This window comes from Clinocottus analis, unplaced genomic scaffold (genome assembly GCF_023055335.1).
Source record: "Clinocottus analis isolate CAN_PGR_092001 unplaced genomic scaffold, fCliAna1.0.p SCAF_21, whole genome shotgun sequence".
Classification (NCBI taxonomy): Eukaryota; Metazoa; Chordata; class Actinopteri; order Perciformes; family Cottidae; genus Clinocottus; species Clinocottus analis.
The window spans coordinates 11876424-11904088 of NW_027175943.1; the positions used below are offsets into that span (position 1 = coordinate 11876424).

The following is a 27665-nucleotide window of genomic DNA, read 5'->3' on the forward strand; positions in this document are numbered from 1 at the left end:
TTTAGCACGCTAGCTATTTGAAGTCCATTCATAAACTGAAAAGTAAATAACAATATATATATATAATATATTTAAAAATAAATGAAAAGCCTAGACAAAATCAAGGAGACGTGTTATTGGAGTCAAAGAAATGTTGCTTTTATTCAGTAGAAGAAAAAGAAGGGAAAAAACAGATGCACACAAATCTAGCACAAGTTTCATTCCCCAAAAAAGAAAGAAAAATCATTTTCAAGTAAGATCCAAGTCAAAGTACACTGTTGCTTTCTGAATGAACCGCTGCCTCGTCCTGTCGAGTGAAATCTGTAACAGCTTGAGAGAATATTAGATCAATGCAGTGTTTTCTGTCAGTGATGAAAAAAAGAGGAGTGTTTTTGGAAAGGCAGCAAAGGGGTGCAAGCTGCTCAGATGAAACGGTAGGAAAGAGATCGCGCTGTGCACCAGACCTCTGCTGACTGAGACTGACACAAGGTGTACCTTTTACTCCGACACGCAATGTAACATACAACATGTTCATCTTTGAAAACTGTAGTACTAGTAAACAGCAAGAAAATAAGTCACAGTACCATGTCAGTAAAAAAAAACTAAAACATTAGAATCACATTTCTCCTGGAAGAATAAAAACAAAGCTAAACTGTATGTGGGCCAGACACACATGAGCATCAAGCAGTCTTCATTTGCCTTTCTGCAGCCTGTGTGACTGGAAGTGGTGTGTGTGTGTGTGTGTGTGTGTGTGTGTGTGTGTGTGTGTGTGTGTGTGTGTGTGTGCGCGCGCACAGTGTGGACGGGAAAACCACTGGTCTCACAATAAGAAAATAGAAAAAAAAATGAAAATAATTTCAAAATTCTTATCTCTTAAATATGACCTCAACAATATTATATTAATGAGACGATACGCATAATACAAACAGACTCGATAATGTTGCTTTTGAGAAGAAGAAAAATAAATCACATCTGAAACAGAATCAGTGTGATAAATTTGTATTTCTAATCACAGTCTGCTAAAACAATAGCATGATAGAACCCCTTTATACTCGCGCTAACCATCAGGCAAAATCCATAAATGATCCCACTGAATTATTAGCCAAACATAATTTCTGAGTGGCATGTAGGAGAGTGTGTGCATAAAAACATCAGTAACAGATCCTGTCACACTGTGACATCCCCTCACCTCTTAACCCTCATAAATACAGTATGTACAAAATGGCAATTAGAATAATAAATACAGAAGGAGGTTGTTTTAAAGCCCTGCTCCGTAATCCGACTGCATCCTAAGGCGTAAAACAAAGCATGTCGCGGTTCTGTTCTGTGCGTTGGCGTTCATTTAACAGTGGTTGCCCCTACAAGAAGGTGAACAAACTAATATCAATCGCCTTAGTTGAAAACATAGTCACAATGATCTAATGTTCATGTTAGGTTCACAGGCACAGCTGTAACGTTAGCTAGCGCAGCGGTAAGTTGTAACTTCAGCTAGCGCAGCGGTGAGTTGTAACGTTAGCAACGCAGCGGTGAGTTGTAACGTTAGCAACGCAGCGGTGAGTTGTAACGTTAGCTAGCGCAGCGGTGAGTTGTAACGTTAGCAACGCAGCGGTGAGTTGTAACATTAGCTAGCGCAGCGGTGAGTTGTAACGTTAGCAACGCAGCGGTGAGTTGTAACGTTAGCTAGCGCAGCGGTGAGTTGTAACGTTAGCAACGCAGCGGTGAGTTGTAATGTTAGCAACGCAGCGGTAAGTTGTAACGTTAGCTAGCGCAGCGGTGAGTTGTAACATTAGCTAGCGCAGCGGTGAGTTGTAACATTAGCTAGCACAGCTTGCTGCTAGATGAACCTGCGGTATCGAGAGTAGACGCCTAGCTTGCTTTTGGTAAGAACTAGTTCCATGGAGCTGTTTCCGACAAGTACCGTGGATCATCTTGAGTAACCGGGTCATAATTTATGGAAAGAGATGTTAGCCGTTGAATTGCTCAACAATTTCTTTTGTTTTTTATGGCACGCCACGAGCCAAGGTCCATCTAGTTCCATTAAATTGGAGTGAAGGCAGACAACACTCAGACAACTCACCCCAAAACCATCTAAAGTGATGAATAGCACTACAGGTGAGAGGGAACATGATTTACTATTAAATGTGAATTTTCGGTATGGGCATCTATGGGAAGAATGTTTACACAAACTCCTCAGGTGGTAGCTAATATTCCGATCACCTTATGAGTTGGGGGAAAAATAATACAAACTTTTTGACAAAAAAGATAAAAGGGTCCTTCCATTAAAATCAATCGTAGTGGTGTAATACAGCTTCCTGTCCCCGGCGGCAGCACTGAGCACACTGCTTAACAGCACTTTGGTCTGTGAGGTGAGAGAGGAAGAAACCCAGCGGCATTTTTGATTTGCCGCGGCTTGTCTTGACTTTAATAGAAGAGACCTCACTGGTCCCCAGCCATTTGTCCCACATCGCATTTTATTAGAGACAGAAACGGTGTTTTGCGGGAGCAGCCTTGCCACACTGTGATACACAGTGTGAGGCTCCGTGTTCAACAAAAAGGCCACTGTAACGATGGATTATATAACTGAAGCAAGCTGTCTGCAAGTTGAGCTTCCAATTGTAGTGGAATAAAAAGAAACCACTAAGGGAGGGAACGCGGACAAACACAGGTACGTACCTTTTCAATGGAAATCCTACTGAATTAATTTATTTCCTCAGTGTCCAAAGGAAGCCGGACAACAAACCTCCCATTCACGGGAGGAAACAGAGGAGGCAGCCATGACAACACAATGCCGTGCACCCAGTTCCCCCCTCTGCTGTAAGGTGACACCATTCACACGCTCTGCCGTTCTGTGGAACACTCTTTGTTTGGGACTATTAGCATCCATCACTCAAATGTCCAACTGGAGCGCCAACAAACTGCAAGCTGACTGCACCAAAACAAAGTATAGATATATACTGTATATGTATATATGTATGATGGGCTGTAGAGAATGCTCAGTTCTGATTGGTTGCAGCGTGTGTATCATTTTCACTTGTCCATACGCTAATTTAGTCCTCATTTTATCTGCTGTTAGGTGACTTCCAACGCAATAATTCACTATAAAGGCTGCCAACCTATGAGAAGATAATACTGCATATTGTGATCTGGCTCACAGCCACAGGCCTCCTGGGCCAGACCCCAGTACCTGCAGAATATTACTTTCTCATTACCAATACTGTCATCGTCGTCACAGAAAAGACTGTGTTGACAGCAGAAAGAGGAAAACCGCAGCAGACGGACGACTCGCTCTGAAGTGCTCTGACTGCTCACACACACAGACCGCAGTCTGCCGTCTGCCATCCAGTCCCACAGCAGCTCGCATCGGGTTTCCTGCACCGCCTCACAGCTAGCTCAGCGACTACCGCTACTGAAGAAAGGCCACCCCCACACACACACCGAACTGCAAAAAAAGATGTTTCCGTTTGTGTTTTGCATCGATTACCTTCAGAAAGCACTCGCACGGAAACAGCAGCTTTACATGCTCTTTAGGGCCTCCTTGAACCACAAGATGCAACCCAAGGCCAGGCGACACCAAAGTGACCAGACCGGGGCAGACACATCTTACCGAAACAACTTTGTGGCCGTGTTGTAATACAGGCCATGGCTGAAAAGTTATCAACCATTAAAGTAAGTCATGCCTGCTATTGGCAATGCATAACTTGGTCTGTAGCTGTCGGAAGCGCTTTGTTAAATTAGTTCAATTACCTCTCAGAGAGGGGAAAAGGACCTTCCAGACGACATCTGGCCGAGATAAATTTATCAGTTATAAGAAGGCGTGTGAAATGGGGGACGAAGACGGATGGAACAGCAGAAAGTTTGTGACTGACGTCATTGGCCGGCCGAATCATGGTTTCGAGACCTTCGTTGGTTGGGGTGGTTTAGTTTTGAGCAGCATGAGCAGTGAGATTGGTTCGAGGTTACGGTAAGAATATCCCGGTCAACCAATCAGAGGCAGAGTGGCGCGGGTCTCAGTTGAGCTGAGATGGGCCAGTTCCACAAGATTCTCAAAGGCTTTCGTCTGGCCACGGATCAAAAGTCAAACAATCTTCACTTTTTTTTCTACCCAACACTTTTTAAAACACATAAAAAGTAGCAACTTTGAAACGTCAAACAAAAGAATGACATTTCAACAGGAAAACAACTGCAAATCCTCTCGTTGTCCAGAACCAGGCCTTCATTTGGAACTGATTTCCCGTTTGTATATATTTGCACACGACACTTCCTCTTGTCCTGATAAGATCTGCTTAAATCCCCTCAGCAGTGTAAACATGGAGTCCCACTCCTTGCAAGGATGCATGCTCTCAGATCCAAAATGCAGTTGTGTCACAACGAACCGCAGTCCCCATTTTCATCAAAATATCCGTAGAAAAACAACAACCCGAGGAACATTTCTCTGTCTGTGCAAAGGAATGCCGTGCTGTTGGACTGTCAAGCGAGAACCTGTCTCAGAGGTGGAGATGGTGTGAGTTGCAACCTCGAAAGCCTCACGAGGCAGAATATCAGCAGGCTTTCAGAGAGTACCACGCAAGACCAGGACCAGCTTGAAAAGGGCAAAGAGATGCGTGCTGCTTTTCAGGGTCGTGAAGATCTTCAGCTCACTCAAAGCTGGTGTTCATTTGTGACCGGAAGCTATCACAGCTTTGAATTAGCTATATATAGTATACTTTCTGCCCAAAGCAAACCTTTTTAGCGACATTGTGCTAATAATGTTTCAGATTCGAATCACAGATTAGAAATTTAAGAGAAAACGTTGGGTTTCGTCTTTTTGCTTTCTATTGTTGCATCAATCTAATCACGCCAGTCGGGTCTGACTTGAGAAGTGCATTAGCACAGAGAGCCTCAGAGACCGTGTTTACCGTGATTTAGCACACGGTGGTTAGTGTTAACGCCACGATGAAATCTGTGAGTTTCTCTCTTGGTAATTTACCACTTTATACTCAAGAGAATCTCCAGTTGGTTCCTTCTTTCTTTCTTTATAATATCAGCCTCCTCCCCAGTCTCCATAGTTCCTTTATACCTACAATTACCTAAAATGGGAGGTGTATTTTTGGAATTTCATTGTTTTATTTTATGCCTATGTTTATTGTTATGCACCTTTTTAAAGAGTCAAATTCCTTCTATGTGCAACGTAATTGGCCGTTAAAAGATTCTGATTCTGATCCATTGCCTATTTTTTTAGGTCATGTTTCTGGATTGACTCATGATTGGCTTTCGTGGTTTAGTTGATGGATTTGAACGAGTTATTTTCCGTTGCTTGGCTTCATGTGGGAGCTGGAGTGTGTCTCCGTGGCCTGTCGGACCACACAGCCGGCGAACATTCCCAGAATACCTGCTGACTTCGCTGCTCAGAGTGAATCTGGAAAGGCATTCTGGGGAGCTGAGGTCATTATAAAGTATTATAAAGAGATTTATTTTTGCTCTCAATTGATATTAATTTCCTCCCCGTGGTAATGTCCCAGCATGTGTTGCGCGGCTACCTCAGCAGATCGTGGAAGGAAGGAAGCAAGGAATGTGCTCAAACTGCTAATATTAAACGGACTCCGAGTATCAGGCACCGGCGAACAGGAGCCCAAGCCCCGGATCCTTTTCCCCCCTCCTGTATTATTAAGAGATATTTAAGAAGCGGTTCGGATCACCGGCTCTGGACGGGGCTCGGTGCCGACTTTGAATCCGAGCTGAGTTTGCGTCAGCGAAACAGAATGCTTACACTAAGTCTTTTTTTTGTCCATGAACAAGTACCAGCCTACAGTGAATTCACACAGGGATATTGGTGTTGGACCATACTCTGACCCCAGTGTGTGCCTCTCAGAGTCACAGAGCAAAGCATGCAATCTTTGGAAAAACCCAGGAGGTGGTTCAACATCCTTATTTGGATGGAGAGAAATGACAAATGTCCTTGCTCGTTTTGTACATATATACATTGCTTTGCATTAAAATATAAAATGATTGAAAGGAAAAATCAATGTAGTCAAGCATGACCGGCAATAAATATAAAAAATGTTTGTACATTGAGCCGACAGTTGATTCACAAATGCAGTCACAACTTCAGCATGGGTCGTGTTGAAATGCTGTGTTTTTCAAAGATTGCCTGAGAGGCGAAAACTGGGGCTACACCTTCTTTCACGTCGAGAGGTTTCAAGCATGTGCGCCGAGGACAACGTGAAAACTCTCACTCCTGAAAGTATTAACATGAACAGGGGAATAAAACCGGCTTCCGTGTGGCGATAAATAAACAACAAAGCAGAAGCTACCGGTAGCACGAAAAAGCGCCTTCCCTCATATAAAAACACAGTGGTCTTTTTCATCCTGAAGGTCAAGTAGTCCACGAGAATTACACCGACTAAAAGCAGAAACCGGGGTTGTTGTTTTTTTAAGAAAAAAGCAAACAACTCAAAAAGTGGAAGTGCAAAGGAGGAGCTTTTTATCTTATGTGTAAACCACACTTGGCTCAGTTTTCAGTTTCATTGGTCCGTCTGTTGAGAGACCAAAGGTACCGTATTCAGGAACCAGACTCGCCTCAAACCTCGTCTCAATCGTCCTTTATCTCGCCCCTAATATCAAAGTCTGGTTCCTTCTCATTAAGCGGTTTCCGTCCCAGTCTCTCTCTCCCTCCTCCACAGTCCTCTCCCCAGCCCGCCCACCCGCCGGCCTCTCTCCTGTCCTGGACGAGTCTTGTCTTAAAAACGGGCCGCCGGCTGCGACCATCGGAACCGGGTTCTGCGGCCCAGGCTGGGCTGGAGCCACCAAAGCCCGCGGGAACTGCTTCGCATCCAGCACGTCTTTGTACTGGATCTCGGGCCGGATCATCCTCAGGCAGGCCGTCCTCGTGGCGTTGTCCAGCCCCGGCTGCAGCTCGTAGCCGAGAATCTTCACCAACCCGCTCTGGTACGGGCGGATGTTCTTGTCTCGGATCCGATGCGCCTCCACAGGCTTTCCGCCGTCCCGGAGGCAAACGCGGGCCAGATCTTCCCGCCGCACCCTGAGAAGAGCTACTTCCTCCTCCATCTGGGCGAGACCGAACCGGTTGATTTCCTCCCAGAAGGTCCGGTTGAAGGATTTGTATAAGTGCCAGTCCAGTGCGTTCCACTGCCGCAGCTTCACCCGCTGCTCCTCCGTTACATTGGTAACCGTCTTGGCTTGCGAGCGCGACCCTTTTCCACCGACACCGGCCGCCGTCGCCACTTTGCCCACCCAGCCCGCGCTCATCCCTCCGATGCCGCTGGGCTTCTGCTGCCGAGCATTGAGGCTGAACGAGACGACGGCGTCCAGCGGCCAGCAGAGGGCGTGTCTCAGCAGGATCATGGACTGGTCAAAGTACTCGGACACCAGAATCAGGTTGAAGGTCTGGCGGATGATTTCCTCGGCACGCTGAGCCAGTGTCGCCGAGAAATTGGCATTGTGGTCCATGCCGAAGTCAAACAGCAACAGGTTGCGGGCGTAGTGGTTGTTGCGGAGACGAGGGTCGTAGTACTTCCTAGGGTCGTCAGCAAAGTCGCCCAAGGTTTTGGCTTTCCGAAAGGCAGGCGCTACCTCTTTATAGTAGGCAAAGGAAGACTCAGCCAGACCCACCGGGTTCCTGATGATGGAGAAATAGAAGGTGTCTGCAGGCATCACCTTCTCCACCTACGAACACAGAGAAGGAGAACTTGTAGCCACAAATAAATGCTGTCAAACCAACCAAATCCATAGAGGTGATGAGTTTCCCCGAGTCACATTTAAGATACAAAGAAGATGTTATGAAGTATTATTTGCTTAATTTGACTCTAAAGTGAGGACTTTCCTTGTCTCCTAATAGGAACATGTTGTCCGTAACCTACACAGACACATGTTAAAGGGATCGAAACAACTAAAACCAGTAAATGTAGTCCACTTTAAAGTCCAGTGTATCCACATCACCACAGAATGATCATCTACTTCTCCTCTTCTCAGTAACTCACCTCGGGCCTATTAAATCTCATGTGATTGCCCATGATGTGGAACTCCACAGCCCTGGGACCTCGGTACCCTTTGACCCTGTGGGCGTTGAAGGGGAGCGGGTAGCCCAGCTGGTAGCCCAGTGGCAGGGCAAAGCGGAGGTCCCGCTCCTCCCCGAAGCGGTACAGCATGTTGAGCACGGTGCTGCTGGCCGTCTTGTGGGTCTTGAGGAACATGATGTGGGTGTGGGGCTGACAGGAGCCCAGAGAGGGCCCCTGGGCATCAGGGGACGTGAAGATGGAGCGACCAGCGGTCTGGACACTGATGGAGGACAGGTAAAGAGCCCATTTCAAGTTGTGTGCATCGCAAATCCTGCAGTTGAGCACTAATCAAAGAAACATCAAATGGCTCCATGGAATGAGAAAAGATAAATGTCTGCTAGCGCCCACACTTGCTTTCTGGTGAACTCTTAATGGTTAATGGCAAGAGAACGGCGAGACCAGTGGTTCCCAAACTTGTTCTGTCATGCCCCCTTTGTTAATAAAAGAACATTGTTTTTCAAACTAAATCAGTGCACAATAAAATTTTAAAAAATCTTCTGCATCAATATACCGGACATATGTTATTAACAAGAAGTCTTTATTGCTGTCTGTTGCCTCATCCCTTTGTAGAGCACAACCACCGTCTTTTTTCTTTTCACTAAGCTGCTCTTCCATGTCTGCAGGGAGATCACCGACATGCAGTGAAATACTTTGACGTTTGACAGCAGAATAGTTTTAAATTATTGGCAGTTGCTTCATGAATAACCGTTGAAACCATAGTAATGGCTGCAGGTAACGTTGACTCCGCCGCTGATTGCATGTCCCGTCGGTTCCCGTTGATTTCTTTTTATTATATTTGTATTTCTTAGGTGCAACCATATGATATAGTGCCCTATCCTTATAACTTCTTTGCAATTGTAAATGTTATAGACATGTATTTTCTATTATTTTACTGATGTGTGTGTGTGTGTGTGTGTGTGTGTGTGTGTAGTTCCACTGCCCCATCGCCCCAGTTTGGGAACCTCTGAGCTCGCCGGTTAGCAACTAGTTGGAAAACATAGTGAAGCACTGAGCAACTAAAGAGACAGATGTTTTCCTGGAGGAGACCAAAAATGAAATAGTGAATATTGAACTTACATTCTGCTAATGTTGCTGTGTGTCTGCTCAGTAACTGGGACTGTTATATCAATAATGTTCACTGTCACTGCGTTGACATTTTAAACTAACAATGCAAAACGTAATTAATGTAGAAGTAAATGTTTAACCAGCAACTCGGGAAAAAACACGTCTATGTTGTTTTTTTACTCAGTGAAAATGCTTTACGGGATGCATGAGAGAAAGGAGTACAGTAGAGCCTGACGGATAAATCCATGACTCAATTATAGAAGTGCATGTTCTTCAAATCCCTAACAGACAAATCTTAGGAATCCGAAATACCAATATTGGCATTGACTCATAAATCAGTCGGGCTCTAGTGCGTAGGTCAGTCAGAGGGCAGCATACTTTTAAAAGCCAGTTGTTATGCTCTGAGCGCACCACGGACATGTTCTCAACAGGCGGACAGCCTGAAACCTGAACCTCCCTCAGGGCCCTTGGAACCAGATGTTTAAAGGTTAGCATGAAGGAGTTAAATTAGAGCTTTGGAGAAACCCTGTGCGCCACGAGGAGACGGGAGTCAAAGTCAAAGACTACTTGGGGGTTAATAATAATAATGATGGTTTTACTGTGTGCAAGAATTCAGTATTAATACCAAAATCACATATCGGGTCAAATTGTACTTTAACTAATATTTTTGACTATTAAAATGAAATTCCAAACTTCTTCAAAGTATCTGAACAAAAAGCACCCGAAGCAGAACAACACAGCTTGTTTCAAATGCGCCAAATCAATATTTCATATCTCATGTAGCCAAGAGCTCATTTTCAGGTTGTTACTAAGATTTAAACATCTTTTTTAATGTTCAGAGTTGTAGTGCACAGTCTTTCTCCAACAGGCTCGATCTCAGTGGATTTTGGAGTGCAAACTAAACTCATAAAAGCCTCAAACGCGTCCCGTTCCACATGGGTGTGTATGTTTATCACCACGGCTCACTCCCAGTGCTTCAGATTAGATCACAGCGATGATCATTTTGGAGTGCTGAGCGCTCCAAAAATGCAACGTGTTTTTAGCGCTGAGCGCTATCTGCATGGCACTAGTTTCACTTTGGGACCTTTGAGGAATTTGTCATGTTTGCAAAAGTGGTCTGTAATCTTTATTCTGTGTGTACTGTCATGTCCGTCATTTTTCAAGTTAAAACTTCCACATACAAATCATGAGATAATATTAGTCCCATTCGAATTGGCATCCCTGTGATTTAGGGTTGTATTTTTTTATTAATCTATTTATTCTGATTGTTTTTTTTCTTTCTTTTTTTAAGATTTATAGAGGCTGCGTTGGTAAATTAGGAATAATAGATATAACTTTTTTTCAGAGCAAATTCATGCTACACAGCATGGAGAACCATTCGCACTCGAGAAAAAAAGTTCTAATTATTGCCAATAAAAAGTGAAATGCTTTCAGTCGCAGCCAGCACCCTGAGGAAATCTGGGAGATGGTGTTGCTTCATTAGCAGTGTAGACAAATTGTGTCTTTCTTATTTTACATTTTAAAATTAATATATTTGGCTTTTGGACCGTTGGTCGGAGAAAAAAGAACATTTCAAGATGTCACCTTTGATTGACCAGTAAACTGACGATGTAAACACAAAAAATAGATCAACAAAAACTTTAAAACAGTAGCATGGCATGATGAGGAATAGGACACACTTGTAGATTATGTCTGTGAATTGTCACTACAGATATTGTGTTACACAAACACTACAATTAAACTATTTGCAGACGGACTTTCCAAATAAAATGCCACTAACTGATCCAATCGTGTTGCTTTGAGCCCACACGTCAAAACAATGACTTATTCCTGTGTTTGGCAAAGAGGTATCCTGTCATTAAGTTTAACACAGGGACATTTAGTCTCTACATTGTTCTCCTCGATTCCTCAATGTGGTCCGTGCGGTGTCACATGGTGAGCAGACGCCTGGAAGCAGAACAAATAAATCGTCCGCTCTGTTAATAGCTGTGTACATACACAGTTTGTGCTTCAGTCGCACAATAAAAGGAAGCGAACAAACACGCACTCCTTTGAACTGTAAACACTTGATTATAGCAACTCCATCAATGATGTCGCTGGAGGTAGTCGGCCTTTGACAGGTTGTACGGCAAACGACTGTCAGGCCCTAAAACTGAAACAACAAAGAAAGCACAATGAGTAGTTGCAATAAGGTACCTCTTGTTGAAGATGACCCCCAACAGCTGGCCAGCGAAGCCAATGGCAACGAAGAGCAGCAGCGCTTTCCACATCCAGACTGGACCCACCCGACCAGAAAACAGCCATCGCAACATCCTGGGAGGAGGGTTGGAGGGGAAAAGGTAAGGATGGATGGATGGAGTGGGTAAAGAAGAGGATACGGAAGAGGGCCAATGGTAAAAATGTGGAAAATGATAGGTCATAGAAAAGGTGAGAGAGGGGAGTGGAGGGAGGGATACGAGATAAGCAGAGCGGAATGAGGGATGGGGGGGACAAAGTGATGGATGGATAGATGGGGGAAGGAGAGATGATGTTATGAGGTGGAGGATGGGGACCAGGGGAGATGATGTCATATGAAAGCAGAGAGGGGATAAAGAGATGGGCAGAGCGTGAGGGAAAAAAGAAGGGATAGAAAGAGGAAGAGATTTGGATGAGTCATAAAGTTAACGCGACTAAGGCATCATCATCGCCGTCATCATCACCGGGTGGAAAAGCAGCCTGAAAGCATCCAGAGACAAAAGATGCATTTTACACCAACACTGATTGTTTAGAATTGAATTTTCAGATCAAAACAGCTGCTCTTAGTTTCAATAATTTGTTCCTTATCGTGTATATTTTGACCCCGAAGTCATGAACTCAAACTTCCATCACGCCATTAAAAAAAACAAAAAACTCCTTCGGCGGCAAAGTGGCAAGGGGAGAAAATAACCGTCCAATCAGAGCCGTGTATGTAAGTGACGTGCCCGCCGCGCACATGCCTGCTGCCTCGGGCTGGAGAGAGGGACGAGAAAGTGGCTGCCTGTGTGTAAACAAGGGTATAGACCGCTGTGCCCTGTTCCCTGAGAATCAATGTCCTGGTAATACAGAATTCAGCAGATGAAACTACGTCCGTCATGTCAAAGCTCAGACACGGGAGAGGGAGTCTGCATCCAAACCCCTGGCTAATGTAGCACTGAACCACTGCATTTCTGCACTCAATGGTGCGCAGCTGAATCAGTGAGTGGGAGACCACTACAGTGTGTTTGCATACCACAGTGTAAACTTACAGTCCCTGTAAAGGCAGTCAATAGCAGAGTGGTCTGTTCTGGCACGCTCCTGCCTTGTTACACAATAAGAACGGTAAACAGTTAAACACACATGGGTGCAGCTCGAGCGACCAACCACACCTCGTTGAATTGCCACAAGGACAACCGACAACAGGCTATTAATAATGAATTAAAAATGTTTGGCCAAAACGTGATGATGGGGGAGGCAGTTTATTTTTGGAATCATTGGGCACAAATTCCACAGTAAAACTTTCAGCATGTTGTGTATTACAAACAACGGCTTGAGAATCACCGGCCTGTTTCCCGTGAAGCTATTTGGGAGGACAAACTGTGATTTACGGTTCTAGCTAGCTACAATACAGGGAAGAGTTTCAAAGATGGAGGGAAAAGGTTGCTGATAGTTTAGACCTTTGCTAACTGTAACACAGAAGGCGTAACTTCGAGAGAGATGGAGAGGGAAAGTTGCGAGCAGAAGACTAAACTCTTAGAAAAATTAGGAAAACATTTTGAAAAGCTAAGCTCCGTGCTCACCCTAGCCATGAGCTAGCCGCAGTGAGCGCAAGGCTAAGCTATTCGAGAGATCAAAAGAAGCGTTGCTAATAGTTTGGCCGGTGCGTAGGTCTTGCCTACACGTACACAGGAACTAATATACATATTTTCCCTATCCGTCTAAAATTCTCTCCACACAGCCTTCTTTTCACAAAATATCCCCGTCTGCACGACAACGCAGAAACAAAATCAAACAGTAACTCAGAGAAAAAGGAGATTCTGAGCATGCACAGTTAGCTTATTTTCCTTTGGCGGTGTAAACCAATAAAGAACCAAAGTAAAACAATAGTTATTACTTTATTTGTACATATTTAAAATGTGGTGATCTGATTCCCTAAAACTGTGCGAGGCTTTACCACTGCTGTGAATTAAAAGTACTCCAGTATTTGATTTTGAAAGGGTAGTCTTGAGGTTGACCAAATGACATGAGGGACTCGAGACGCCTCCGTTTGTCCGGGCAAGTGGTGCCACAAGGTTAAGTTCAAATGTAAAAAAGCTCAAAAGTATCCGTTTAAGTGACCTGAAACTCCTGAAACTGTTGGCGTGTGGACGAGAGGTCAAAACGCAGAGAAAAATAGGTGTAGACGGAGTCTTGGTCGGCCGCGTCTGGTTAGCAGGAGGCTCAACTATCAGAACGATGAAGAGAAAATTTTAGCTTTCCGCGAACGTTAGCCGTGAGCTCCCCTTACCTGCGAACAGATTAGTAACGATTTCTCCCTGAGACACTTCACTGGTATTGCCCCTTACTCTCTTGGGCTGCTTCGCAGTGCAGGCAGTTGTTGCCGAGGCTGGAATAGCAACTCTTCCTGCAAGATATTCCGCAGTTAAATCAGTCTTTCAGCGCAGAGAAGGGTCGTGCACGCACATCGACATTTGCCGAAATGACATCGGAGTCTCTCATGGGTTAGATTTCCTAAAGCCTGAAAGCGGAGCCAAAGAGGAGGAGCAGTCGTCTGGTTTTCTCTCAGACTTGAATTACAATACGCTGAAAGGTTATCTTGAACTTTTTGCCCAAGGACACCAGATGGAAACCTGCATACCCCGGCGTTAATGTATGACATTTTAAAGCTTCCAAGCCTGTAAATGAGCTTCACTGACCTTTAGGGAAAAAATTATAGCTAAACCTAAACTAAAGGTCTCAGCTTGTTTCTGCCAAGGAAGTTGAAAACTGTGAAAGGGTTTGTGCATCAAGTACCCCGCCTCAATCTGAATTTTTCCATGAAAAATATGAAATTTTAGAAAGAACAGGAGGCGAAACTCGCAATTTATTAAAATATAATTTTCTCCCTGCTCTGTTTGTTTTTCGGTGGTACCATTTCTATTTAAATGTTATAGAGCATAATTACTTTAAAACTGAATTGTTACATTTCATTGAAATAGCAACAAAATGACAACAATAACAATTGTAATTAATCGTGAGGTGATTATTCGTTACATCAACAAATCATTTATGGGCTTTTTCCACTTTATTCTGAACCACTTTACAACAGATAATTTAAATAGTTTGTTGCTTCCGTAATTAAACTGGCCATGGACACATGATACTTGTAGCAAATGTTTTGCAAATGGTCATATGCATGCGCTATAAAGGAAATAACTTTTCTGTGGTAACTTGAGACACAAAGTGGTGTGTGTGTGTGCGTGCGTGCGTGTGTGTGTGCGATGGAGATAACAGAAACCACTTGGACACTCGCGTGTCTCCGCTGAGGCTGGATCACGAACAGACACCAGACAATATTAAACATGTGCTATGAACATATGGAGGACAGAGGCAGAAAACTAATAATAAGATAAATAGAAAATCCCAGCACAGTCTTAGCAGAAGAAGGGCGGCACGAACACACAACAAGACACAGAATCAGCAGTGGCCACACAGTCTCTCCACACAGCACAAAGAAGCCTTCAGTGGGCATCCCAGCCTCCATTCCCACCCACACACACACACACACACACACACACACACGTATATGCGCGCGCGCGCTGTAATAGACACGAATAAATCTCGCGGATGAATTGAAAAAAGAAAAAGAAAAACGTGAACAGAGAGCGAGAAAGGCCTTTGAAGCGGACTCCCCCCTGCCCTCCTCTCCTTCACCGACACCTTCTCCCCTTTTCCCTGCAGGATCACAGCGCGGCGCCACCTTTTTTTTTTTTTTTTATCCCCCAAATCACTGCGCCCCAGCCCGCCGGAACGTTACCCACCCCCCGTACCCGACGGCTCCTGCTAGCTTTAGCTTCACGTTACCTGGCTCTCCGTCTGAAAAGCATCGTGTCCCCGGGCCGGTGTCGGTGTTATTGTGCGGCTGCAGAAGAGAGCGCGGAGCATCTCGAAGGCTGTCGGCTGCAGCTGCTCCGCCGCCGGGTACAGGTCAGGCCATGGATCCCGTCGGAGCGGCCCTCCTCCCCGGCGTCCCGCGCGCGGATCCCGGGTCAGTCTTTCGGATGCTGAGCGCCGCTTCGGTCCCGGTAGAGGAGCTGATTCTCTGTGTGTGCAGCGACAGCTCTAACGCGTTATTCGGCTGACGGCCGAGCCACACACATACACTGTGGGCAGGGAGGAAGAGTGTGTGTGCGTGTGTGTTGTGGTTCCGGGCGCTTTTCAGATTAAAATACAATTTTCGGACCTGCAGCGAAACGCACAAAGACAATATTCGTCTTTCAATTTAAGTTCTTCATTACGTGTCTTCCAATGAGCCACAAACAACCTTATAAAGTGGTACAAAAAGAACAATAAAAAACATGTATGTGCCATAAAACACATTCCCTTTACACAGTTTAAATTCATGCGTTTCCCATGGTGCTCTTGGTTTCGAGAGTGTGACCTTCATCACACAAACTCTCTCTACTGGCAGTTTCACAAGTGCATTTCATCTTCTGGCGTACATCGTCTGTCTCTCGGAGATTATGAAAATATATTCAGAAAAAGTGCATTTCGTGAAGGTTACATTTTGTAATCCTTTAATAACACAATTTCCATGACACACGAGGACAAGAGTCTAGTTAGAAACCACTCAAAATGTTTAGCGAGAAAGAATTTGCTCATGGAATCAGTTTACCGTGTGTATGTTGTTATTTGTGTATTACCTCCCTCAAACATGTGTCCTCAAAGCAAGGGGCATAGGTTTGGTCTCAGCATTGGTAGGGACACTGACCAAATAATGACAGAATAATAAATTTACAGAAGCCATTAGACCAGTTTTCCATCCACACCCGAAGCAATTTTGCCGACAATCAAACAACAATCACAAATTACACAAAATGAAATCACTCTAACCCTAAATCAGATATTATCACCTTACAGGAGGATGCTCCTGTTGTTTAAATCGATTCTGGTGGAGAACGCTGAATACCGGCACGAAATGGAGAAAAGCCTGCACATCATCGCATCAAGTGGTCAAGCGACAAAGATTGTGCTTTTATTTTGAAGGTAAAGTTGTCCTATTTCCGGTAAGATTTGTGTCACCTTGACAACTTAGTTGAATTTGCTAAATCTGACGTCAACCTGTAAAATTGCCAGTGAATAAAATGTTTCTGGTACATAAGAAAAGAATTCTGCTATTCCTGTTGTGGCCATGACATTTGGATCTCCGTCATCACCTGTGACGGTCTGACTGTTATGTTCAGTTCTCACTCACATGGCCCAAAAACACAGCAACAATGTAACCAAAATGTCTACTGTGATATGAAGGTGTAGCCTGAGGAGTAATTACCTTTTAAACCTTTGTATGTATCCCTGCATATTGTTGTGGGTTTAAAACCAAAATACATAGCAATTTAATCAAACAAAAGTTGTAGATATTGGGACGATAGCAAGTGCCTTCCTCAAGTCACACTTCAGCCTCGACACTGTGGGTTTAATCGCTTGACTGTTAAGAAAGCTGGAAAACTCTCCGCTGTGACACAAATTCAAATCCGGGTGCGTCAAGATTCGTCCCCCTGAGACGAGTGTTTTGCTCCCTGCAGAGTCGGGTCACTGCTGCTGCTACTGCTGCTGCTACTGCTGCTGCTCAGTATCCTCACACTGTTGCAGCTGTGAAAACATGTCTTTGCTGCTCACAGAGCTGCTCTTTTAATACTATGTTGAACGATGTAAAATCATCTCTGTTTATGCTTTATAGGGTGTCTGCATAGGCTGGATGTATCCAGACATAACCCCGGGGTAATGTACCCTTCATACACTTTATATGCACACACGTACATACTTTTCATTTTTGAACTTCTCTAGTGTTTACATTTAATTTCCTGTATTAATATTCTCTCCGCTGTACATATCTTTCATGCCAGCAAATTTCCTGTTGGGGATTAATAAAGAACATATACATTCATTTCACTATATAATTAACTTGGTCATTCTACTAATTAACACAACTTTCTTCCCATCAGATTCTAACTTTTTTTGTTTCAAATATTGTTTTTGTTATCAGTATATTAGGACTTTATTTTACAACTTACAACTGAGATAAGTATAGCCGAACTTTGAATCAAGACACGCGTACAGGCGACAAAAATGTTACTATCAACTTTCATAAACTGAAGGCACATTGTGTAAACTCCTGTTGACAATATTTACCGAGGTAATAAATCAAGTACTAGGGTAATTTTCTCATACACTTCTAGACAATGTTTTTTGAAGCAGGGAAGTCGCCCCCTGATGGCCATGAGAGAGAATGCAGGTTTAAGGCACTTCAGCATTGGCTTCATGTTTTTCATAACTTTGGGTAAAAAGAGACATCATTGTAGTCGTTCAATGAGCCACAAATTGTTATAAATAGTCTTTAGTCTGATGAGACATGAAGATTTGGCTTTTGCCGTAGTATAATCAACAAAAATCAAGGTTCCTTCTGTCTCTGACTGTTCTTGAGTTGAGCGTCTAACGTCTGGAGTTGATAGTGTCTTAAAAGTGTCCATACATGTATTTTATTAATGTGAGCGGATTCAACATCATGAATTAACAATGAAGTGTTCAATCACTTGATGTCGTCAGAATAACAAAATGTGTAACAGTGATGAGGTCATTCCTTTTTTTGTCATTTACTCACTAACTCCACTTCCAGGATTTGAAGGCTGAGATATCCTGAGAGCAGTGCAGGAGATTAAATGTCAAAGCTTTGGCTTCATTTAAAGCTGACGGTTGTTTTAGTGACCACAAGGCATCAATAGGCATGAGAATAATCTGAGCAGTTCTGAGCTCTTTGGAGATCCCTCTCCGGAAATACATGGCGTCACTTGGAGTAACAAAGAGACTGGTTCCAATTGGAACTTGGTAACCCTTTTTCTTTTCTTTTTTTTAATAAAACAAAAAAATATCTTTTATTTGAAGCTGTGCACAGGACTTTAATAAACTCGTCCATCATTTAATTTGGCCCGAATGTTTTCGAGAAACCGGACTAGACTTTGGTGAGAATTCACAAATCTCTATTCCCCATACACAACTCTCGTTCCGAGCACAGACTGTGTATTAGAAGAGGACGTAGTCATTGTGGCGTCATCTAAAAATTAAGCCATTAGTTCGGTGATTGCGCCATTTCTTCATCTATTATTTTGAATTGAGAGGAGTCACGTAGAGACACTGTCTACATCTCTGCAGTGGCGGCGACCTGTCAATCACAGTAACCCCGCCCATTTTAAGACACTTCCGCATTGTCTTCACTCGGAAGAACAGGTTCTTACCACCGTTCCTACGAAAGCCCTGAGAGACAAGTGCAGGGAAAAACAATTCTAAAAAAAAGGAAACAGGCGGGGAAAAAATGTTTTGCTGGAATATTATTTCTTAGTTCCTTTACAAAATGTATACGTGAAACAGTTGTGGATTTGGTTTTGCTTGTTTTTACAGATTGAAAAAAATGCCCTTAGAAAAAAGTGATCTGGCTGAAGTGATCGTTCAGTGTCTGAAGGTTAAATTGCAACTTCAGAGTTAAAAATAAAAAATCAATCAATACAAAGGGAACAACCATCTTACAATTTAAGACAATCCTGATTAGTATTGATGCTGTGCGTTCAGCAGCACACAGCTCTGATTCTAAATTTAGACGTAAAGCCTCTAATCGGTTAACTGCAGCCTTTGTTAAGGAGCGCAGCAACAGCTGTTACTGACCAACCTCCCCTCCTCCTCCCTCCTTCCTCCACCTTACTCATATGACCCAGAAGATAGCACCATGAGGCTATTCATTGTGTGCGTATGACTCAGAAAATCAAGTCTGTTGACTACATGCATGCTCCTCGCTGGATGTATGCCTGATGATGTTGGACTGAGCTGCCATCCCATTACCACTCCCCACTTAACAAACACCAATGCTTGGTCAGTGGCCCTACGCTTCAGACGCTCGAGGACCCACGTAAAAGTCAGTTTAGGACGTGGCAGGGACGACGAGCTTCCAACTCCATGGCGTCTTGTGAAAATGAACTTTCGTCTTTTGGGAAGTTAGCTTTTGTCAACAAACCACAGTGAGGTTTAGGGAGGCAGCGTAGTTAACGTTAACTTGGCTGACGTAGGAATCATGTGACATGGAAATGACGGACAACTCTAGCGAGTGACTTACTACTCACGTGACTAGCAAGTGACTTACTACTCACGGGACTAGCAAGTGACAAGCTACTGACGTGACTGGCGAGTGACTAACAACTCACGTGACTAGCGAGTGACTTACTACTCACCTGACTAGCGAGTGACGAGCTACTGACATGACTAGCGAGTGACTAACAACTGACGTGACTAGCGAGTGACTTACTACTCACCTGACTAGCAAGTGACCTACTACTCATGTGACAAGCTACTGACATGACTAGCGAGTGACTAACAACTGACGTGACTAGCGAGTGACTTACTACTCACGTGACTAGCGAGTGACGAGCTACTGACATGACTAGCGAGTGACTAACAACTGACGTGACTAGCGAGTGACTTACTACTCACCTGACGAGCGAGTGACTTACTACTGACGTGACTATTGAGTGACTTACTACTCACCTGACTATCGAGTGACGAGCTACTCACGTGACTAGTGAGTGACCAACAACTCACGTGAGTGGCGAGTAACGAGCTAATGACGTGACTAGCAAGTGACTAACTACTCACGTGACTGGCAACTTCTAATATTAACGCAGGTGGGTTTACGTGAGAGACAGTTGATAGCTGATAGTGCAGAGGAGCACAAACCAACAACCAGTATTTGACAAGTTGGGAGTGAAGTTGCTCTCTGAAACTGTGTTGCGGACTACAGCAGCTCGCCACAAGGCCGCTGTGCACGCACGCTCATTTTCGACGTGCCTTTCTCGTTCTGATCATAAAAATGCAAGCGCTATGTGATTGCTGGTCTGTTGTGGAGGAAGGCAGAAGAGGAAGTAATTCCCTACCGCAGACAAGCAAGTCTTCAATAAAGAGCTGCAGGGCAGACCACACAGTTTCAGATCTCTACATGCGCACAGCGCGCCCTAATGAATTGCAGAGGTTTGCTCGACGCAAGCTTGCTGAGCCCCTGCATTGACCATGCAGTGGTTTCTCTTCCACCCCCTCCCCCGTCACTCTCCTCCCTCTCACACACTTCATTTAATAAAGGCCACAGTTTATCACCCCTAACCTAGACTTGAAACTCTTTTGACTCCCTTTCTAGCTCTTTTGAAACTTCCCACAAATTCCCACACTCCAAAATGACTGTTCATCACTGTAATATGCAACATTTGTATTATTTAAAGAGCCATTATGTAGCATTTAGGGGGCCCCGACATGCAGAAACGAAATATAATAAAATAATACCATATAAGAATTGTCGCTGTTTTTTATTTAGAGTGAGCTGCAGTTTATCAGTATACAATATATGCTGCTTACTCTCAGCTGTCACTTCCTGTCAATAAAATGTCATTTGATAAGTGACTCATCGGTTGCCAAACAAAGTATTTTTAGTTCTTTGTTCACTGATCTGAGGTCAAACTACCTTAAGGATTAGCTTGATGTATAAGGGCAAAATGTCTGTGAGGCCTAATGTAAAGAGTGTGTTGGTTTGAATCCAGTCAGCTATATCAGACCATTAATAATCCATTTTACAGCCTAGCTGGATAACTGGTCGAACCACACCCAATCCTGCAGAGCTGAATAATGAGACACACTGCAACCTCAATAGAACAGGATCTCCTACACATCAAGTCAAGCAACATCTCAACCTGGCTGCCCTCTCGGTGCAGGTACAGAGCCACGCAGCGAGACCCGACGTGCTGTTGTGTATATTTTATATTACTGTCTGACGGGCAGTGCCAGTGGACAGATGTTTCAAGTCTGAAGTTGTGGATCAATAAGGAATCCACACTGTTTATACATTTTTAAATGCCATAGAAAGATTTTATATGTGCATGAATACGTTTTAAAACATGTCGAGAAATAGGCTGAAAAATGTCAACAATCATCATCTAAAAAGGCACAATGTACTGCAGGGGTCTCAAACTCTTTTTCACCCTGGGCCACATCAGCGTTATGGTTGCCCTCAGAGGGCCGTTGTAACTGTAACACTGTATAAACTACTCCCTAATATATTGTCTTGGCATTTAATTATTGTTCATTCAAGTGTAAACATATTGTACATGCATTTATATAAATATAAAAATACAAGTAGCTATTACGACATAAATCCATTTAATTTAGAGTCAAGAAACCCACATTACTCTATCAAAGAGCAAACTTAAAAAAAAAAAAAAAGAAAAGACAAAGATGAAATGCACGTTATTACATTTCCTTTGTTCAAAACCTTTTTGTCACATGCGGCATACCTGCTCACATACCTAGATGTGGTTTGGGGCACATCTGCTCACATTGTATGTATTTGCTTCCCCATCTTCTTTTAAAATCGCCTTCTCTCTGCGTCAATCTTTCTCTTCTTGGACATTTTGGGATTATTTGTCGATCATTTTCAAGTTAATCACTTGTCTATAGTTAAATGCCGAACTGGAATCACTGCTTTCTCGCTTTAAAATGCCGTTGATTCATAAAATCAACAAAAGCCGTTGGTCACAAAATCAATATGCATTGTGGGAGATGTAGTCTATGGTCACTGTACACTGTAAAGCAGCATAGACTTTAATTTTAAGACGATCATGTACTTTTCAAGCTGAAGTACATGAAGTGACGTGGCGGCCGGATTTGGGCCTTGAGTTTGACATCAGTGATGTACTGGATACTGTGTACAAATTGAGTGTGACGCTATTAACCACAATATTTTGTCAAGAGCAAATATCAATTGAAAAACGACCTTAGATTTTCTTTAAGACATTTAAGACTATTTCTTGAAGTACTCTAAAGTACTGAAATGATGAAAAGTCTGAACACGTTTGTCATATTTCGGTATATTCTGGAAAATACAGCCCCTTGATGTCTGACTTCAAACACAAAAGCATCTATTGAAATCAATGTGCTTCATGAATGTAAAACAGATGCTTCAGGAGCCACAGGGTATTCAACCCGTGCTTCTAAACGGACTGAGTATGTGCACCACAATGAGGACAAACCCCCACACACTGATCCAGTCCTGCTCGTACCCTCCTCCGGTGCTCCCGTCCACTAACCTGGTGCACCATGATTTAACCCGGCCCAGTCAGGCCGGGTTAATGCTCCAGGATCAGTCAAACGAGATTACCCCTAAACTGTTGGCCCAAATGCCTGCACACCATAAGCCGACAAGTGCTCTGTGTACTTGAGACTATGTACCACTCGCGTGAGACCATCAGTGCAGTTATGAAGTCATCAGGGTTTTGTTTTGTTTTCGAAAGACAATCAATTTTTTTCCAGACTGCATCTAAGTCACACAATGCCAGCTAATTACCCAGGAGACAATGGGCTTAATGTGATTAACAGTAAACCGCCCGTATGTCGGGAATTAAGAGCAGAGACGTTAAAGGGACAGTGTCCTCCACCCCCAAAAGAAAAAAGAAAAATCATCTTGATCATCTATCCCAGTGGTTCTCAACCTTTTTCATTTTGATGAATAGAACTACAGGTTAGAGTCTAACCTGTAGTTCCAGTCAACAATCCAGATTGTTTTGGTGATATCAGCTGTATGGTGTCTGCCTTCTCTCTGATATAATACAACTAGATCTGGGGTACTTTTGTGTGGGAACTATTTTCTCTCAATCACACTTCCCACATGAAACAACATATCTTCAGCAACCACGTCATAGTTGCTGATAAGAGACATTGCTGATTTTTTCTCTTCAATGTTTTTATTGTGTTATGCTAAAAATATAGATCCTTGGCACTCAGCAACTCACACTAGAACAATCTAGATGAATTAATACAACTACAGACACAAGGAAAACTGAGTATTTTTCAATTAAAACAAATATTTATTTATTTTTCGTTGTTTTTTTTATTTATTTATTTTAGCAAAAATCATTTATTTATTAATTGGTGTATTATTGTTGATTTATGAATGATCTATTATTATGAACATAATATGTTATGTTGCGATTTCATCGCTGTAATCCCCTTTTCATTAGCACATTGTTGTAAATATTCTATATTCTACTCTTAAAAAAAAAAAGTTGTTGTTAAATTAAGATGTTTTCCTGGACGTCACGCGCCCGCAGTGGGATGCTCTGGCGCGTGAAGTGTAACCGCGTGGGCTCGTGTCTGTCCCGCTGCACGCTGACTCACACAGCACACTCACCTTGTTCACAACTGACCGCGGAGCGGTTTCACGTAAGAGCCTCACGAGAGCTCTTCCTGCCGGACCTTTAGTTGCTCTCCAGCCGGAATTTTAGTGGAAGACGGCGGGTGAGGTCGGTCTAACTCCCCCCGGCCCGTGGGTCAACTTCTTGCGCACTGGAAGCTGCTATTCCCCGGTATCTGGCGCGGAGGCAGCGCGTGAAGCGCGGTGCGGTCAACTGAGACCTCTCGGATTTGTAAATGAGTCCGTCTTGTCCTCCTTCTCCTCCCCCTCCCCCCCTACTCCTCCTCCTTTCCTCACCCCTCTCCCCCGCGTTGGCAGCGCCTCGTCCAGTGGTGGTGGAGGTACTCCCCCCCCCCCCCCCCCCCCTTCTCCCCCCCCTCCACCCAGCCCCTGCTTCTGCTGCCTGCTGTGAGCGTTTCTTTCTCCATCATGTTCAAAGGGGGTTTTCTGCTTTCAAATGCATGAGAGCCTCTAATCTTATGAGCGTAGCTTGTAGTCGATGGAGACTCACGCAGAGCGGAGGCCAGGAGATGTGAAGGGTGTGAAGGGGTGGAAAACTAGATCAATATTCTGGGCATGCCTGGTATTGAGGTTATTTCTTGCCTCAAATGCTTTCAGAAACGCGTGTTTATGTACTGTTCAGCACGCTTTGGGGTTGCGTCACGTCTTTGGCTCTCGAGCAGAAGACTTTAGAATCAATAGGTTCAACAATGAAAAGTTTGTCACGCTTCACTTCGCTTCACAGTCGTAGCGACGCTAGCAAAACCGTGTTTTTTTATGTTAAATAATCTCAACTTTTCACCACGTCACTCTACCACTTCCCTCCTGTTGTGATGCCGGTAGATGTGGGAACAGTTGCGTTGGTTTATATGGACGGCATGTTTCATTATGATGATCGACATAATTAAATAATTCGGGTTCAATGTATTTTTTTCTCGCTGATCACATTTGATCGCAAGGTTGCGTTGCGTGCTCAGCCCCGACCGCGCTGTCCATCCCAACATGCTTTGCAGAGGCGGTTTTGATCCGATGTGTATCGGTACACACACGTTCCGGGCTCTCCTACTCAGTGGCGGCTGGTGGATTTTTTTTGGGGGGGAGGGCTAGCCGATTTTTTTCAGCAAACATTCCGGTATCATTCAATGCAAAAAAGGTATGACGCATTACTACTTTGCAGTAAAATATTTAACATTTATTCCAACGCTTTGACGTGATTAGGACATCTTATTACAAAGGCACTAAAATGATAATTATGTTTGCTCAGTGGCGGCTGGTGGATTTTTTTTTTTGGGTAGGGCTAGCCAATTCATTTCAGCAAACATCCCGGTATGACTTAATACAAAAAAGGTATGACGCATTACTACTTTGCACAGTGGCGGCCGGCCCATAGAGGGCAACGGGGTTGGGCCCCACCCACCTTGAGCCAGCAAAAAAAAAGAAAAAAAGATTGTAATATATAATCATGCACGTTTCTGCTGCTAGTGCACGTCTCAGCTGCTCACATGCACGTTTCTGCTGCTAGTGCACGTCATGGGGCTGGATCGATTCTGCCCAAAGAAAGAAGACGGGTCTAATATGCAGTTTAGCCAATCACGATTAAAGAAATAAATGAGTGACGTACAATTTATTCAATCAGCTCCGTAAAAAAGACATCTGGACGGGATATTCTCATCTTGCCCAAGAGTGCGTTCCCGTGTCTCTGTTCTCGTCAGGGCTCGTGTCTCGTGCACATCTCGCGTGATCTCGCCAGCTTCTCTTCTCTTGCAGCGACATTTGAACGATACGACAATGGAGCGCTACTCTTGCAAGAAGACTCAACCTAAACGAGATCAAATCTCTCCTCTGAGACCCGTTTGAGAGAAGAGCTTGGGCGGAGAGACTCCAGGTGAAACAACTGGTCACAGATCGGCCGCCTGAACTCAGCATGAAACAACAGACCGGCGACATATATGAGAGACGAACAACTGCTGCTTGTGCTACATCGATGCGTGAGACACACCACCCTGTCTTCATTAAAGGACTTGTCCTTTAAATAAGTGTTTTACCTGCAAAAAGCTAAACTACCTGGTTTCCCGTAAGATGAGATGCTTTTATTTTGAAGGCAGCTCGCTTTGTGCATGCGCCGTTTGTATGTTAGAAGCTACAGAAAATATGTTTTTGTACACATTATAAACAGTAACGGTATTAGCACTCTGCAGAAGAGGCACAAGGTTAGTTAAAGTTGGCACAATCCCCCATCTGTGAGCTTCAGCACGCCCGGCGCGCGCATGCGTGTGTGTGTGTGTGTGCGCGCGCTATTAATGCAATCTAGTAGTAACCAAACATAATTATTGCCTTTGTAATAAGATATCCTTACTATGTTAAAGTGTTGGTATAAATAAATAAAGATTTTCTAGCCCAATAATATGAGGTGTGTTAAGAGAATCTTTTACTTCCCATCTCTGCTCAGAAGTCCGTCCTGGACACACCGATTTAAAAAAAAACAAAGGTTAATCTGAGCAATATTTCGTCGGCTGTCCTGTTGTGTGAGAGAAATCCAGAGGACCGCCGATGGAGCAGTCATGTGTGAAAGAACTCGCTGGCAGAAGAAGGAAGGACGACCGTAGAAAACGCAATCGCGATGCATAAAGTAGGAGTAAGAAGGACATTTTCAATTTCCCAGAAACCCAGAGAAAGTCTTGGCAGAACGTCAGCCAGAATCTTTGTACACTCGTGGTGTGACATGCCAACGACATCACATGACCGGCCAAGAAGTCAACCTAACCTGGTCAGGAACGCAACAAATATGTGGTAATCAGTATGAAATAAGTAAACATCCAGATGTGTTTGGGTCGGCTCGCTAAAATCTGATTGGTGGAAAGTGGCGTGAAGGGAGGTGTTAATTCTTATTTAGGGATTCTAATTGTTTGGAGTTGTTTGGATAGTTGTAAGATTTTAGCCTTGATCAAGATAAACGACTGCCCGCTAATTGAATCCGAACTATGTCTTCCTCTTCTTTTTGCCACAACAATACGCCGTCTCCATGATTTCCATCCCTTCTTTTTTCTTTATATATTTTCAGTGCAGAATCGCACAGAAACTAGCATTGCTCCTTTGTCCGCCATGTTTGTTTATCCTAAAGATTACGCCCTAGAGGTTTCACAAGGATTTGCGCTTTTGACAGCTGCGACTGGCTGTTCATCAATAGAAACTGTTAGTGTGATATGTTTGGTTTGGCGAAAAAACTGCACAATAAATCACATGTCGTTATTTTCAACATTTAGATGAATCCTTTAGTGTAGGCCAACCTTAAGGCAGTGTGTTTCTTGTTCAGTGTCCCAGCTGTTGGAAGTTTGGACAATGTCTATGCGTAGGAGTGATCTGGCCGCGTGCTCAACTTGGGGAATAAAAAATGTGAGCAAGAGCCAAAAATGTCTTCTTTGTGAAGACGAGTCATGCAGCGTAGGAGGGCCAACCGTCCAAAGAGAAGAAGTAATCAGGGAAGGATCCAAGAAAAGACACAAGCACAAAGAAGGAGAGGAGACGTGATGAGGGAAGCTGAGGGCGGCAAAGCAGCCAGGAGGCAGAAGCAGAGACAATATTATAGATGGTGGTGTAAGTTCCTGCAGAAGTGGTGCAGCTGCAGTTGAGAGAGGCCTTCAGGCTCCCTGCAAACACCTGGAAAGTAGAGGATTTATGGCTGTGTGAGAAATGAATGAGTTATTATGGAGACCTTTGTTTAAATTCCAGTCGCCATTGAGAAACCAAAAGAAGAAGATTTAAGTACCCTCTTCAACGGGTTCTTGCGCCATCCGCTCGACCCCGCCCCCTGCCGCCCCTCCATCAAGCTGTCAGAGCTATATACCGTGGAGCCCACACGGTCACTAACTGCCCTTCAGAGAGAGGAAAGCTTGCAGCAGATTAGATGCAAACATCTATGTTTGTGTGATACAGTAAGCCACATACTAAACTTTTGAGTTAAATGCTTTCACATCCTGTTTGGGCAGGTAGGGGTCCAGTTTTGAGAAGAATCCTTGCGCGGTTAAAACTATAAAGATAGAAGCTAAAAGTCTACAGATCACAGTATGAAAGTAAACCGCCACCTTGCCATGGCGATCCAGACG

At 43.9% G+C, this 27665-nt stretch overlaps 1 protein-coding gene across 1 annotated transcript; it reads right to left on the reverse strand.

Annotated features, from left to right (window-relative positions):
- Positions 1–127: 127 nt before the first annotated feature.
- On the reverse strand, positions 128–15433 carry gal3st4 (galactose-3-O-sulfotransferase 4). The gene is made up of 4 exons (XM_068587786.1): positions 15156–15433; positions 11295–11411; positions 7956–8253; positions 128–7641 (listed from the first exon to the last, which is right to left on the reverse strand). Exons 1-4 carry the CDS (start codon positions 15176–15178, stop codon positions 6559–6561), a joined length of 1521 nt encoding a protein of 506 aa, XP_068443887.1. The 5' UTR covers positions 15179–15433; the 3' UTR covers positions 128–6558.
- Positions 15434–27665: the final 12232 nt, after the last annotated feature.